The sequence below is a fragment of the Vicugna pacos genome, chromosome 7 (assembly GCF_048564905.1).
Source record: "Vicugna pacos chromosome 7, VicPac4, whole genome shotgun sequence".
NCBI lineage: Eukaryota > Metazoa > Chordata > Mammalia > Artiodactyla > Camelidae > Vicugna > Vicugna pacos.
Window position 1 is genome coordinate 38,827,291 of NC_132993.1, and position 16,980 is coordinate 38,844,270.

Genomic DNA, 16,980 nt, shown 5'->3' on the forward strand with positions numbered 1-16,980 from the left:
ACTCCAGAAATGGGAATGATAAACGTAGGTCTAAGATATACAAGTTATAAAGTGCATATCTCACTAGCAAAATAATATCCTAGTCCCAGAAAAATTATTGGCAGAGACAGAAGGCATGCCTTCAGAAGCTCCCTGAAGAAGGGCAGGACCAAGTTCAACAAATATATATTGAGTACCTACTATGAGCCACACCACGCTCTGTGCTAGGCAATGGGGCACAGTAGTGAACAATGTTAGGTCTGACAGTTAATTCTACCCTAAAAACAAACTAACAACAGACTGAAAATCTACTTCAAGTGAAATGTACAGCACTCATCTGCTGGATGAAAAATGACATGGAAGCATAGTTATAAATTTATTATAACAAGATGAGTCACGGAACAAAAACATTAGAATAATCTATTGTTGAGTTACATATTAATCACTGTTAATGTTAATTAAAATAATTTCCATCTGATATTATATTTTAATTAAAAACTGTGCATAATTTATCTGTTCATATTTCACTTAAGAAGCACCATTTTATCTTTTCAAATATTAAAATGATCATCCTCAATGGCAAAAGACTAGACTAAGAGGTAATATTATTTTATAATTATCATCAATATAAGTAAATCACACTCCTCATGGTATATGATTGTAAACCAGATCTTAAAAACACCTTTATAAACCTCTTACAAAGAAATCTATACATAGTAGTTGCTCAATAAATATTTGATAGAGCAATCTCTTAAATGGAATGTCTTAATCCCTGAATTTTAATGATCAAATACACTATTCTTTCTGTTTTTTCAACATCTTACAAATATTTTGACACATTATGTTAAACAATTGTAGACTGAATAATGCTTTTGAGAGTTAAGAATCACCACAAAATACATTTCCTAGGCTGAAGCTAAAGGAGTTAAATTAAGCAAATATAAGTTTATATGAAAAGCAATAAGAAATATACCATTTTTGTGTTGTTTCTTGAAACCTGATCAAAATCTCAGTTTAAATTTAAATGTACAGAAAAAAGAATAAATTGTTTTATTTCAACAAGACAGTTTCACAAAGTTGTAAAATTAGTTTCCTGAGAACCTAAGATTTCCTCTGTCGTTAGTGAACCTAACAATAAGGTTTGTGGACAAGCAACAGTGTTGAAACCTTGTCAAGAAATATTTTAAATATTAAAAAACTATGTCAACCCTGTTCTGTTCATGACTAAACTTGATACAATCAAGAGAAATTAGTTTCGGATGTGGGATACTTCAGGGATTTGAAGTAGTTTGCTAAATAGGAAGCTAAATCCAATTACTTTTCTGAAGATTTGGCATCTTCAACTGAAAACCAATATTCCAATTAACATTAGACAAATATCCAAGCTTATCCACATGTTCCAGGCATCCTTTCTGGCTAACAAGTAGGCTGCATTTCTGTATTTAATTATTCCCTTATGTATACATAGGGCCTGCATTACACTAGAGGTATATAAGGCAGATTTTTTTTAAGGAAAATTTTAATGCTGTGGTCTGCTTCTACATGTGCACAATCTAAACTTAACCTCTTATATAATTTTGTCTTCTTTCCTAAGTTAAAAACATGCCAACACAAGTCTTTTTTTTAAATATGTGATGTTTCAAACTACCTAAAAAGTACTAATGCCACAGGCACTCTATAAATCACTTCACTCTATCCAAAATTTATAAACAAATAAAAAATAGCTTCATCAGCAAATAATGCCTTTAAGCTTGCCTGAAGCTTAAAAGCAATTCAGATATTCTGAGCCAGTTATTTATCTACATGGATCCCTTTGATTCAAGCAAAAGTGACTTCAAGAAGAAAAGATTCAGTTCATTTTCAATCAGTAGAAGCTCTACACAAATGGAAGAAGAAATCCCCAAGAGTCGAAAACTTGGTTAGCACAGCATACATACCTGTGGCTCTACACTGTTATAACTTATTTCATCTTGTGTCAACTAAATAAATGTCAAATTTTATGTTAACACTATGTGATTTAACATATCATACATTTTTTTCCCTGGCTAGGTCTTTAAGAGCATTTATTTATTCAGAAATACCAAAAAATATCATTAAGGAAATAGTGGCGTATCCCATAGGGTCTAACTATGGAACTTACTTTCAGTTTATTTTCTAAGGGTGAAAATCTTTGTAACAAACTAAAAGAATGTACATATGCATATAGAAGTGTGGGAAGGTGTGTACATTCAGTAAAATACCAGCTATATAGATGTCAATTCTCGTAATGTTATCCATCTAAGCAATAACAAGAATTATTAGGGAATGGAGAGAATAAGGGGAGAACATGCCTGAATTCCTAAAATGGATTCAAAATAAAAATTCATAAATGCCCTAAAACAAATTCACATAAAGCACTAACAAGAACTTCATGACCCTGCTTAAAACTCATTAGTCTTCATTTATGTATCAAACAAATAAACTTGGTAACATGTTTGCTAAACCTCTAGAACCAGTAAATTAGGAATTAGCAGGGCTATTACAAACCAGGAAAAGAAACAGAAAATGATACCCTAAAATCCAACGGAAAGCAAGAAGTCAAATTATATATTTTTTAAAAGTTGACAAAAAAAAATTTAAAATAGCACTTTTATCTAGACTATCTACTAGAGAGACAAGCAGTACTAAATAGGCTTTAAATGTTGGCAAACCACCAGACTCAGTCCTTAGACCTGTTTTCTGCTCTATCCTCAGTGCTTCTCAAACAATAAGCCATGTAACCCACCAGTGGGGTGTGCAATCAATTAAATAGGTCATGAACATATATTTTTGTGTGTAATGTAAAGAGATATTCCAGTTGAAATATATATTCATTGAATATGGAAATAGATAGAGAATACCTCTGGGTAATTTTTATCACTCCTCTCTTCACAATCCTAACATAGGGCTTTATATATAAATAAATGTCAGAAAATCCCATAAGTTCCATACAAGGAAATAAATATATATATATATATACACACAAATCATACAGAAATCACGTAGACAGTGAGAGTATGTCAAGAGAGAAGAGCAGCAGATCAGGTGGAACATCTACATTTAAAGGTAGGAGACGGAAGAGTAGCCTATGAGGACATCAAAGAAAAAACAATCATAGAAATGGCTACACATTTAAAGTAGCCAGTAAAGATTTCAAAAAAATAGGAGTACAAATAGAGCTAAACATAGTAGAAAGACCAGGTAATATTATACACCAAAAATATTTAATGGACAATCAGAAGATCAGGGGCAACAGTGGCAGAGGCATAAGCCATATTAAATGTGGATGGATAACTAAAGAAGACAAATAATTAGAAAGACATCTTGTGTTCATGGATTAGAAGGCTTAATATTGTTAAAATGGCCATACTAAACAAGTGGGACTATATCAAACTAATAAGCTTCTGCACAGCAAAACAAATAATCAACAGAGTGAAAAGGCAACCTACGGAATGGGAGAAAATATTTGCAAACCATATACATAATAAGGGGTTAATACCCCACATATGTAAGAAACTCCTATAATTCAATAAGAAACAACTGTTCTGAAAGCCATTATCAAAAAAGAAAAGGAAAAAAGAAAATAATGTTGGCAAGGATGTGGAGAAATTGGAGCCATGGTACATTGTTGGTGGGAATGTACAATGGTACAGCCATTATGGAAAACAGTATGAAGGGTCCTCAGAAGATTAATATACACCTTTCTCTACAAGACTATTTGGCAAACAGTCATGGAGTACTTCTCCCAGTATGTTACTGTTTTGTGCATTGATAGGTAAGCAAAGAAACTATCCCAGTTTCTATCCCAGTAACTATCATCTAAGAGCTTATAGATTACCAGGAGAAAAAAAGGCAAGTACTCAAGCAACGATAGAATTAGGCAGAATAATGTAAGTAAATGTCTCAGTGGAGGTTTAATCATAGTGCTCCTGAGGTTTAAAGGAAGAAGAGATCAAGATACTAGGAGTGGCAATATGAAATAAGGAAAGGCTTCAAAAAGAAGATGGACTTTGTAGACACTTCCACAAAAGAAAATGGAGGGGAAAAGGTAGAGTTCAGGTAGTGAGAATACAAGAAGCATAGCCATGATGGAAGGAATGCATAGGGTAAGTTTGATCAAAAGAGAATAGTCTAATAAGCAAATGAAAAGATGCCTAACATCATGTCATTAAGAAATACAGAAATTAAAATAATAATGAGATACTCACTGGAATGGCTATACTTTAAAAAAAAGAAAAAAAGAAAAACAAGCATTGGTGACCATGTGGAGAAACTAGAACCCTGATACACTGCTGCTGTGGATATAAAATGATACAACACAACCCTGAGGAAAACAGTTTGTGAATTTCATAGAAAGGTAAACATAAATGTATCCTGCAATTCCACTCCTAATAATCTACCAAAAGAAAGCAAAACATGTGTCCCTATAAAGACAAGTACACGAATGGTCACAGTAGCATTATTCATTTATTGGTCAAACTGGAAACAATCCAAATGTCTGTCAACTGATAAAAAGCGAAATGTGGTATATCCATACAATGGAATACCATTCATCAATGCCTGACACATCCTACAACATGGATGAACCTCAAAAACATTACATTAGGTTAAAAAAAAAAACAGATCCAAAAGACTATTTATTGTGTGATTCTATTTATATAAAATATCCAGAAATGTCCAACTTACAGAGATAGATAGCAGATCACTAATTTCTTGGTATTAAGAAAGGGAGAGAGGATTAAGCGAAAATGGGCATAAGGGAGCTTTGAAGGATAATGGTAATGTTCTGAAATTGGGCTGTGATGATAGTTACACATGTCTATAAATTTACTGAAAATTATTAAACAGTACATTTGCAATAAGTAGATTTTACAGTATACAAATATATATCAATAGAGCTTTTGTTTAAGAGGATAGGCTAGCTTGACTAATACGTAGGTTTTGCAGTAGCAGTAGTTAAGATTAGAAGGAGTTGGGCTCCACTCTTCAGAGACCTTTCAATGTCAGAGCAAGAAGTCTTAATTAGATAGACAGTCGAGATGCTCTAATGGTCTTGTAAAGAGATAGGACAAAAACAAATAAAGAAAAACTATAGATAATTATATTCATAAGATTAATCTTGTCTAATGTGTCAGACAGGTAATTGAGACATTAGAACACAAGGACCAGGACTATGTGGTTTTCTTGAGTTTCCTCAACCCATCATTCTAACTGGGGAATCAACTGAACAAGAATATTAAGCGCTGGCCAGAAGCTAGTCTTAGATGGGGTAAAGGGAGGCAGAGAATCAATATTTGGGAGGGAAGAGTGGTTGGATTTCCCTGAAACCTAATATCCTGCTCTAAGAGATTTGGAAATCATATAAAACAAAACTTTAAAACAACGATATAGGGTGATCCATCAGGTAAAATAGTGAAGATAAATATCTGTTGATTTTACTGCACAACATTTTATTAATGATTCCTGGGCAGAGTGATAATAAATTTCAATCCATTTAAAGTCCAATGTTCAAAGTTCATTTCTTTTCATTAAATTGCTCTTACCTGTTACTACCTTGTTCCTAGATAAACAGTTAGGTCTCACAAAAATATCTTTTAAAAATGTATCACTTCAGTTTATCCTTGGTTACATTTCATATTTTTCACACAAGCAACACTCAGAGCACTATTAGCCTGCTATTTATTAATATACAGAGAAACACATCAGGACTAATATAACTGCTCAGCTGTGCACAGATACTCTTATAAAGACCATACATCTTTTTATTTTGTTAAGAAAGATCATAAAATAATCTTTCTAGGAAACTGGATTTGTTTTCCTTTATTTAAAGAGAAAGAGAAAGGCAGGGAAAGGAGGGAAGATGGAGAGGAGGGTTGTAAAGATTGTGATCATTGTTAACTCACAATTCAAACCATTCAGAACTCCATTTACAGAAAACTAATACAAAAGGAATAATTGTGCTAGATGGGATTAAACAGGAAGATAGATAACATAAATGAAAGAAAATCTCATACAATTACAGATAATTGGAGGCCACTTATATATTTTTCTCTCATCACTGACACAAAAAGATAAGATTTTCATTTCCTTATAATGGACCCATTAATTGTTTTATTGTAATATTAGAAACATCTTGCTTCTGAGTGTATGTCATAGGACTAATTTTCTTTAAAGATCAAACAACAAGTAGAATGAAATTTTAGCACAAGAGAGTACCTCTGATTATTTTGGCTTACAATGCTTTATATCAGACAGATATCATATTTCTGAATCTGATAAATTTACCAAAATAGAATTCTAACTTTGAATATACAATCTAGGGAGATGTTCAAACTAACACTAGCAAGCAGAAAACTCCAATAATGATTGAACAACATGCAGATAAAGAAGTATGCATTCAATTTATAAAAAACACATATGCCCCAGGGAAGTAAAGCACACCAGATGTGTATTAGAAGTAGAATGTTTTTAATACACTAATAGGTCTGTTCCTCTCTTGATTTACGTACAACCCCCATTAATGTCAATTAGTGTTACATATCTAAATCCAGGGAAGCATAACTCCAATGTTATAATAATACTTTGCACTTACATATCTTGTTTGAAGACTAATTCAGTCTCACAAAGCCCCGTAACTTAGATCCTATTATTAGGGTCCACCAAACAAATAATGTTCAGCAAACAATTATACGCTGGTCTAGGGGCTGGCACTAGATGACCCCAAAGGCTCCATTTGTTTCTGAAATTCTGTACTGATGGAAACTTAAGATTCTAAATCCCTTGCCCTAACCATTATACAGACACAATACATATTTGTTGAGTGAGAATTTTACTAGAAGATGAGCACCACACTGGATGCTGCTCAAAAAGGTCCTAAGGATGTCCACAGATGAAAGTGAAGAAACCAAGGCTTAGGGAGGTCAGGTGGCACACCCAAAGTCAAAGAGACAGACAGAGCTAGAACTGGGGCCCATGTGTGTTAACACAAAATTTGATTTTTTTTTAACAATACCTGAAGGGATGGCTTATGTAAGCATAGGTTCCCAGTAATCCCCCAACAATCTATGTGCTTACTGCTGCCAGCTATTCATATCTGGTGAGTGAAAATTATTGGGTCTATGATAGTCTTATCATGAACAAGAATTTAAAGGGACTAAAGGAGAGAAAAAATCAAGAAAAGAGACATTACAAGAAATAATATAAAATTACGAGTTAACAATTATCTGTAGGTAGAATTGTAATGTTCACTAAAGTAGCAACTAGCCACATGTGGCTATTCAGTACTTGAAATGTTCTGCAAGTGTAAACTAAACCATGTTCTGAAGACTTACTCTAGAAAAAAATATAAAATATTTCATTAATAATTTTTATTTGATTACATGTTAAAATAATAATATTTTAGCTATATAGGGTTAAATCAAAATTAAGTTCACTTGTTTCATTTTACTTTTTTAACGTGGCTACTAGAAAATTTAAAATTATATATATTTATGTTTGTGGCTTGAAGTATGTTTCTGTTGGGCTATATATATTTCTGTATAACCAAACGTATATATTGAATACATCAATGAAGTACTTATAACAAACACACTTTGGAGATTACATTCCAGATTGCACTCTGACCTGAAAGAAGAAACATTTACATCATTTTGAAAGAGCTTTGTATGCTTCTCTAGTTTGGCTGAGGAACTAATGAGTTTAGGGTCAGATAGAACAAAACAACACTCATGCTTATTCATGTATTCATTCAAGCATAACATCCAGTTATTTAATTGCTCTCTTTTGGGGGGGTGGGTAATTAGGTGTACTTACTTATTTTTTAGAGGAAGTAATGGGGATTGAACCTTTTTTAGAGGAAGTAATGGGGATTGAACCAAGGGCCTCGTGCATGCTAAGCAGCACTCTACCACTTGAGCTATACCCTTTCCCTCCAATCGCTCTCTTGAGTGAACAGGGATAAACCAATTCATATACGGAATGATAATTCAAAATTCTAAACATTTGGAGACTAGAGAAATCAGTTTATAGGGTACATACAGGAGACAGAAAATACTACCCTCAGAAAACACTTCCCTCAGAAAAACAATGAAGATCAGGAATTCATGACTACATCTCATTTTTCAAAGTTATTAATTTGTTTAATTGTGGTTAAAATACACAGAACATAAAATTTACCATCTTAACTGTTTTTACGTGTACAGTTCAGTAGTGTTAAGTATATTCGCATAGCGTGAAAAAATTTTCATGCTTAGCAAATTATGATCATAATATTTTTAAAAATTATTTCAGACTATAAAATCGTCTAAAACAAACATATATCATTTTGGATTTTTTGTATGCCTTCCAAATCTTTGCACATTCATCTATTATAGATACATCTATTTCATTATTTGTAACTTACTATATACTAATCGGCTTTTTTCAATTATTTAAAATGTTTTGTATTATTCCAGTTTTTTAAATAATGAGATAAAATACTGATAAGAAATGATAATCATATCAAATGATAGTGCTACAATAAACCTAATCATTTTCCAACTATGGAAAGCTGATTTATAATCTCTTGCAAAGATGATTAATATTGTAAATGAACAACTTGATAAATGTATTCTTTTTCCTTTGTGAACTATTTCCTGAGATAAATATCCAAGAATAGAATTATGAGCTAAAAACATACAAACTCCATTTTTTTGCTGCCATCCCATCCTTTTTTTCTAACTTACCATTCCTATTCATCCCCAAACATATGGTTACAGATTTCTGTGCCCCCTTTATCATCAGTTTATTCTATCTCCTTGGGAAGAGAAAGAACTTCTTAGTTTTCAAGTGGCTATAAAGAAAACAAATGCAGCAACATCACCAAATCCCTGATACTTCCTTCTCAGTCTATCAGCATATTGCTTTTATTTGCCAATGCAAAGAGGAAAGTAGGTCTCCAAATGGTTTCATTACATATTCCTTTGTGTTACCAGTCAAAATCATGCTAATTTAAAAAGCCATGAACCAAAACTCTCTTAGACTTCTGCGTGACTTAAAATGATTTTTATATCAATACCACACAAATAAACAGAGTGGAAGGAAGTTTTAAGTACAGAAAAAGTAACAAACAGTAAGCTCCAAACCACAAGATCTCTGTTTAAAATTATGCCTAATACAGCCTCTGTTTTACAAAAGAGAAAAATCAGCCAAGTGCCTTTCTAGAATATTAATGACTATCGGTCATTACATCACACATATGTCATCCAACACAATTAAACTTTAGATTAGTAAACATTTTTCCTCTGTTACAACAGAGCGCTAGTGTTCAAGTAGAGAAAAAAATTCTCAGTACACATAAAAGCATCAAAACACAAGCCAAATTATAGGGTAAGTCTAAATTTCCCTTAGTTCAACTCAACCAATCAGTCCTGCTTTGACAAACAAATGTATGTGAAAATTTTATAACAGGAAGGAGAACTGATTTTCCAAAGCTTGTCTGCCAAATGCAATAAGCATTAGCATTTGATGGCAAAGAACCTGAACTTCAGTATCAGTTAAATTAGCAAAGTCGCCTCTTCCTCTGATACTCAAGTTTTAGACATAATACACAACTCTGGGGAACTGTCCAGAAGATTTTGTTACTTTCTCATCAGTGTATACACAATGAATATTGAACGATCATGAATATATGCATATACACACCACGAATATGTACAAATATTTTGCATGATTCCCCTTTTCCTTCAACCTGACTATAGTTGTGCTAAGAAAACCTACAATGTCTATATTCCACCTGGAAATAATTAAAGTAAAAATGCCACATGACATACTAAAGCATGGACTTTAGAACAGATGGCTTAATCCCTGTGTAACACTGAGCAAGTTGCTTAATGCTGCTCAAAATTTCAAGTTTTTCACCCATAAAATGGAAACAAGATTCCCACCCTGACAATATGATTGTGAGTATTAAATGAAATAATAAATGAAATGTACCTCAGACTCAACAGATGCTCAGTAATCATGAATTTCCCTTCTCTTTTCATATTTTCTTTCTAGGTCCTCCAAACATATATTCAGGTGGTTGACAAAGCATCATTCCAATTATTTAAATGAGGAAATTTAGGTTTCTAACTGCTGAAAAAAAATTCTTGACATAGTTACTTTCAGCATTATGCTTCCAGAGCTAGAAGTAAAGGTGAAATTCTTTCAGAAAGGAAGACTTTTTCCCAAAATTCTAGAAAAAATTGTCAAAATTGTGGTGGGCAACTGAAAAATCCTCATTCACTGGAAACCAGATCCTTCCCATTAAGAATCACGAGATGCTTTTCCCAGAGTGCTAGTCCCTTCTCCTTGCTTTGGCGATAGGCTGACCTCAGTAAGGGGTACATGATAGATGGCCCTCTATCATTATGTGGTGGTAGGTAGATACTACGTAGGAAAACTATGCTACTAAAAGTAAAGTGATAATGTAGGGATGTGGTTTCGGGGTTCCCATTCAATCAAAGATACGGGATATAATAACTTGTCATTAAAAACAGAAGAAAGGTGATTGGCTGACTCCCTCATGCTCCAAAACTCATAACTATTCATTGTGCATCTTGAAGCCAGTGACCCACCGGATACAAAGCTGAAAAGAGGCTGCCATACAAAACATGCTTAGAGACAACTAATTCCTGGATGATATTCTTAAATGAGATAACCCTTGTCACTTCGCTGTCAGTTAAACAAGATGCGTTTCCCAGAAAGAAGCCTTCGAGCTATTCAGAGAAGCACACTGATGCCCACTGCTTCCCTTTCTCTTCATCTTTGGGGAAACTTACAGGTGGTTTTGGGGTAATGGTAGTAAAACCATTATGTCTTTGAACTCTGTTCTGTATATGAACTCCCAATTGTCTTGTTCTCCTCATTAGAAAATAGTTAGTATCCCAACAGGGCTAGGACCACCTATATTATTTGAGGGGCCCAGGGCAAAATGAAAATACAGGGTCTCTTGTTCAAAAAATATTAGGCATTTCCACAAGGCTACCACAGAGCATTCAACCAAACACAGGGCTCTGTGACTGCACAGAGCACATGCTTATGAAGCCTACCCCGGACAGCACTCAGGTGGGGACCTACAAGGAGACTGGATAACAGATTTCATCCCCGAAACAACTGACCTTAACTAAGCACATAGGCAAGTATTCAGGCAGTCTCGCTAGCCTGAAGACAGCACAGATGCTCTGTTTGCTTTAAACAACTCTTGACAAACCTAAGAGAAATTATCTTTGGAATCCATAAGCTATAATTAATTATGAATTAATAATGACAAAATAATTTTAATGACAACAAAACTTTAGGTTTGAAAGTTAGAAGTATAGAAAACCTAAGTTCCAGGATTAGGAAAGGTTGAAAATTATTTTTTAAAACACTTTTCTAACTTAGCATATATTTAAAGAAATATGGTAGATTATAAAAATGCCCACAATTCTCTAATCCTTCAATAAAGAAGCAGAGTAGATATTTCCAACTCTTTGATCTGGGTTGGTCAAAACCAATGGGGAATTAAAGACATGGCACAGGCAGAGGCGTGAAGAGTACTTGTGCATTGGGACCCGTAGCCACCATGTGAACAAGCCCAGGCCAGTCTGCTGGGCCTGGGGAGATGTGTAGAACCATCGTCCCATCTAACTGTGAGCTAAATGCCAAATACGTGAGTATAAGTATATCCTAGGCCATACAGTTCCCTGCTGAGCAAATAGTTGACCAGAGGAATGTAAATGAGCTCAGATAAGAACAGCCAACCATGGTCCAGATCAACAGAACTGCACAGCTAACTCAGAGACTCATGAACAATATTGAATTGTTGTTGTTTTAAACTGCTAAGGTTTGGGCTAGTCTGTCATACAGTAAAACTGTTAAATGATACAGGTAGCATTTCAGCCCAGTAAGAGAAAAATGGATTATGCAATAAGCAGCAGCTGAGACAACTAGCTCACCATTTTTGGTGAGGAGATTAGATTCCCACTAAATAGCATAATACATTCCAGATGGATTTTAAAAGTATATATAAAGAATGATAGCATAAAAATGTTAGAATAAATTATAGGTTGACATTTATGTACTCTTGGCATGGGAAGGCTTTCCTAGACAGAGAAACCTAAAGGGAAAAGATGAATAGATTTTACTATGTAAATACTTTATAAATTTTACATGTCTTTACATGTCTAAAAAGCATTATGAATAATAATAAAGGCAAATGACAAACTGTAAAAACTTCTTTAAATATAAAGAGAGTTACATTCGTTACACACACAAAGTATTTTTCATGCTTGACAAAAGTATGCTAAAAGATTACCACTCCTGATATACACAAAATAACAAGAAAAAGCTGAACTACCTGATACACTATTGAACAAAAGGCATACATATGTAAATAACAGAACAAGAAAGACAAGTGGCTGATGAACATTTCTTAAATGTTCAACATCACTGGTAAGCAAAGAAAGAAAGATTAAAATAACAAATTATCTTTTCAGTTAAAAATTGTAAAGATCAAAACAATTATTACCTAGAAAACAGACATTTTCATATACTGCCAGTGGAACTATAATTTGGTACATTTTTGCAAAGCATTATGTATGTGTACATGTGTGTGTATGTATGTGTGAAATATTTTTTGGTTGAACAATTTTCCTTCTAGGACTAAATCCAGGTGAAACACTCAGGGATTTGGGGAAGATGGCCACTTGACCTCATGATGCTGATCCCCCTTTAATTCTGGTATCCTCTCTGGAACCAAACAACACCCAAAACAGATACACGAGAGGAGTCTGGAGATGTCCCTGAGAATCCATTATCTTCGTGATTCTTAGGTGAGTTCTAGATTTGTGATGTTGACAAATAGCAGAGTTTCAAAAAGATGATGTATTATTATAACCTCTTTTGTCTAATCAATGAATAGCACCACTTTTGAAATGGCATAACTTATTAGTCAAATAAGATGAAGAATAAGTCACCAGACTTGTAGTTAACATTTTTTGAGAGCTTACTGTGTTCCAAGTACTATTCTAGGCAATTTATGTGTTTACACAGTGCAGTCCTCACAACAACCCGTTGAAGGAGGCACTATTCTACAGATGGGAAAACTGAGGCTTAGGGAGGGTTTTGTTTTCTCTTTGTTTAAGTAATTTGCTCAAGGTCACAGAGCCAAAACTGGAATATGTATGAGTAAGCTGACTCTAGACAGAGCTCTTATTCATTATACTAGGACACATCAGATATGCCACTTCAAACCCAACATTTATTAGTATGCATTTAAAGGAAAAAATGTTGGAGTCTTACCACAACCTCAGAAAGCAGTGACTTTCTCTAAGTCACTGGATCAGATTCAAAGGCACTTACATACCACGTCATTCAAAGAGTAGAGGCCTACTTTGCTAGCTTCACTATGTAACCTAGTGGTATCCAAAGTTTCTGCTAAACACCAGGGGCACAGATCCCATACTGCTTCTGTATCTGGTAAGCTGACTTTTTGGTGTGTATGTGTGTATGTATGTGTGTGTATAGATAGATAGATAGATAGATAGATAGATAGATAGATATAGATATAGATATAGATAAAATTTAAAAATTAAAAAATTAAAGCTGACTTTTTGGTATATATATAAAATAATAGCTACCATTACTGAGTGAAGAGCTAGTAAGCCAAATTTTGACCTCAGAATCTATGGCTGGCTATACCATCACTAACTCTACTACATGAATGACTATACCAAACTATTTCACATTACAGCCAACTCAGCAATGCTTAATCATGTGTATATGAAGGGACTTGGGCTTCACTTTCAGTTTGTCCTAAGGACATTTTTGGAATTTATAGTATTCCTGGATCTGGCACCCATAAGAACCCTAAACTTTGTCCAAGTCTACATTTCTAAATCTCAATCTCAATGCTCAAAGGATACATTTTTATGAAAGAAATTTTGCTTCCAAGAGGAATAACTCAATAATTATGTAAACAGAATGAAAACAATCAAACTCTTCATGCTTCTGGTCAGGTATTAATATTGCAAAATCCCAAATATTTCTTTATACTTAGGATATGATGAAATTTAGCCTCAACAATATTCTATCTGCCTAGAGATATTTCAACAGATGATTATTTCATATTTAACTTTGATATACACATACTTATAAGAAAAGAACTGAAAAGATTTCTGTAGTCAAGAATTTGCAGATATAAACCCTTCCTAGCTATGACAATTACCTGAGTCCTCCAACAATATTATTTAGGAAGAGAAAAGAGAGTTTCAACTTTTTAGTGGCTTTTGAGGATCTTAGAATAAATCATCCTAATGATTCATGAGCCTGAACTGAAAGAATTTTCTGCTGCTCTGCTCTTGTAGAGTTGCCCTTATCAAAGGCATCCAGTTTCAAGAAATTGTCTTAATGGTAAGAAAGCATTCATTCCTAGAACAAATGTTTATTAAGCGCCTATAATACAACAAGAAATGTATTGTTCTGAGAATATCGTGGTGGAGTAAAAAGGTCATTGACTTCTGAGAGTTTATACACTAGTGTTAGGAGGATACCTACTTCTGCTTCTATTTTCATATAAATCAATTATCAACAACATTTCATTTCTGAATGCAAAAAAAAAAACCCCAAAACATACAAAAGTGACTAAATTTCTGAGATGATAAAGAATCAAGTTGGAGAATTTAGCACTGTATATAATCTTAACATATATAATAAAATTGAGTAGTAAATTACATTAAAACTAAGTCAATTTCCTTACAGTATTTATATTTTTCTTTCAAAAGCTTGTCTTTGTCTTTTTTTAATCTAAAAAGATTGGAGACTTAAAATACTGATTCAAGTGAAAATCTATGGTTTTGATCACCCTGTCTAAAGTTTTACAAATCATAGAAAACCCCAACCCTGGGGCTAAGCAGAAAGATGTAAAACCCAGAACTTTAAATGTTTAAGGGACAAAGAAAATCTTGCTATAAAGAAAATACAGAAAGCATTATATCAAGTATCCTCATTAAATCCCTTTAAAGACCCTTCTGCCATTGTGTCCACAAAACAATACAGCATCATTAAAACAAGATTCAGTGTATCTTCAGCCCCAAGAGCAGGCATGGCAGGAGGCCTAAGAATGAGATAGACAGGTCATCAAAGAGATAAGAAGAAAGAGGGGGAAAAAAGAAAGAAAATGAAAAACAAACCGAAACAAAAAGTGTACTAAAGAGAGAAAAAAAGTGTGGAACAGAAAGAGCATTAGTGCCTACTGATCTCAGAGTCACATAATTGCTCCAGCACAAAAGAAACTGGCAGTCTATATTTGTAGAACAATTTACCAAGTATTTCCACATCCATTATGGAATAGAATCTTTGTAACAACATAGTGAGTATTTATCCCATTTTATAGAAAGAAACTACAGTTCTGGGATGGTAAGCGAATTGCCAAAAGCCACACAACTAATAAGTGACAGAACAAGGGTCTCTGAACTCCAAGCACAATGTTCTTTCCAATACCCCACTGTCACTATAGACTGCCCCTCAAATTGCTACTAATTTTTGAATAACCATGAAAATTTCAAGAAGCAAATATATTATCAACACATTTATTGATGTTTAATAGTAATTTTTCTTTCCTCTACAGAAGCTAAATATGAAAAAAATCTGATTTGTTCTTTCAAAAACAACAGAATGTGATAAAGGAGGGCAGTGGTATGGAGGGGAATTATGTTAATAAAAAGCAACATGAGGTGGTCTTTTGATGCAGCTGCTCAGTATCTTAAATGTGGTGGTGGATACACAAACATACATGTGTGACAAAACTGTATACAACTTATACATCCACAAATAAGTACAAGTAAAACTGAAAATCTGAATAAAAATCTATAGATTTTATTAATGTCAGTATCCTGGTTGTGATAGTATACTGTAGATTTACAAAATGCTACCACTGAGGAAGATGGGTAAAGTATACATGAAATCTACCTGTATTTTTTGTTATAACTACATATGAATACACAATTATCTCAACAAAAATATTCAGCTAAAAAAATCAACAGAATATTCAAAGCACAAACATTGATTCTGAAACAGATCAGTGATGCTATACATAAATATAAGACCTAATGTAGTTATTCCACGCTGACTTCTTTATAGTGGAATAGGCAGAGGCCTTATCTATAAAACTTAAATTTTAAAAATTATCATTTCAAGCCTGAGATGATCATTTTGAATAGTTTTTAAAAACATAATACCTTACAACTGAGAGTCTGATCACCCTAGTCAGGTAAATGATAAATCACTGGTAGAAGGAAGAATCAAGAAGAGGAAGAAAAAAGTCTTTTTGAACTAGAACAAAGGACTATTAAAGAATTTCATCTCAAAACATCAACTGACATAAAACTGTAAGTGTAAGTTAGTTGCTCGGTACGATAATTTGAGAATTATGATGATAATCATGGGATATACCAAGAATTGTCCAATAATAACACTAATCACAATAGCTACTGTTTATCAAACATACACTATGTGCCTGGCATTATGCTGGCTGCCTCACATAAATGATGGAATATCCTCACAACAAACCTGGGAGGTAAAATGTAGAAACTGGTAGACCTAATTTACTCAAGGTCACATTGTTAGAAAGTGGCAGAACTTGACTTTAAGTTCTGACTCTAAAACTTATCTGCTATTTGCTGCACTGTAACATATAGGAAAAATATCTAGTACATGACTCTACGGTGAGGGAAAAAACTATATCCAGTAGTAGAAACTTCCACTGATATTATACTTACCTGCTTGTAAGTTCCATCTAGCAAGGTGTCCAGGTGTTGCAGGGGGGCAGGTGTTTTATCTTTGAACCTTGTTAGCAGCCGCCGTTGAATGGCTCGAAATTGTACAGCTCTTTCAGATAAAAGTTCTTCTAATTTTTCACCATTTATCCGCAACTAAATGAAGAATTTCCTTAATTCAGGTTAAATGTGCACCCAAAAAAACATG

At 33.7% G+C, this 16,980-nt stretch overlaps 1 protein-coding gene across 7 annotated transcripts in view; it reads right to left on the reverse strand.

The window, feature by feature from the left end:
* BBS9 (Bardet-Biedl syndrome 9) overlaps positions 1-16,980 on the reverse strand; it is a 380,232-nt gene that overhangs the window by 166,014 nt on the left and 197,238 nt on the right. For all 7 annotated transcript variants that reach the window (XM_072964696.1, XM_072964692.1, XM_072964694.1 and 4 more), the window contains one exon: positions 16,776-16,928. In XM_072964696.1, coding sequence (XP_072820797.1) covers positions 16,776-16,928 — 153 coding nt within the window. The remainder of the gene's footprint in view (positions 1-16,775; positions 16,929-16,980) is intronic.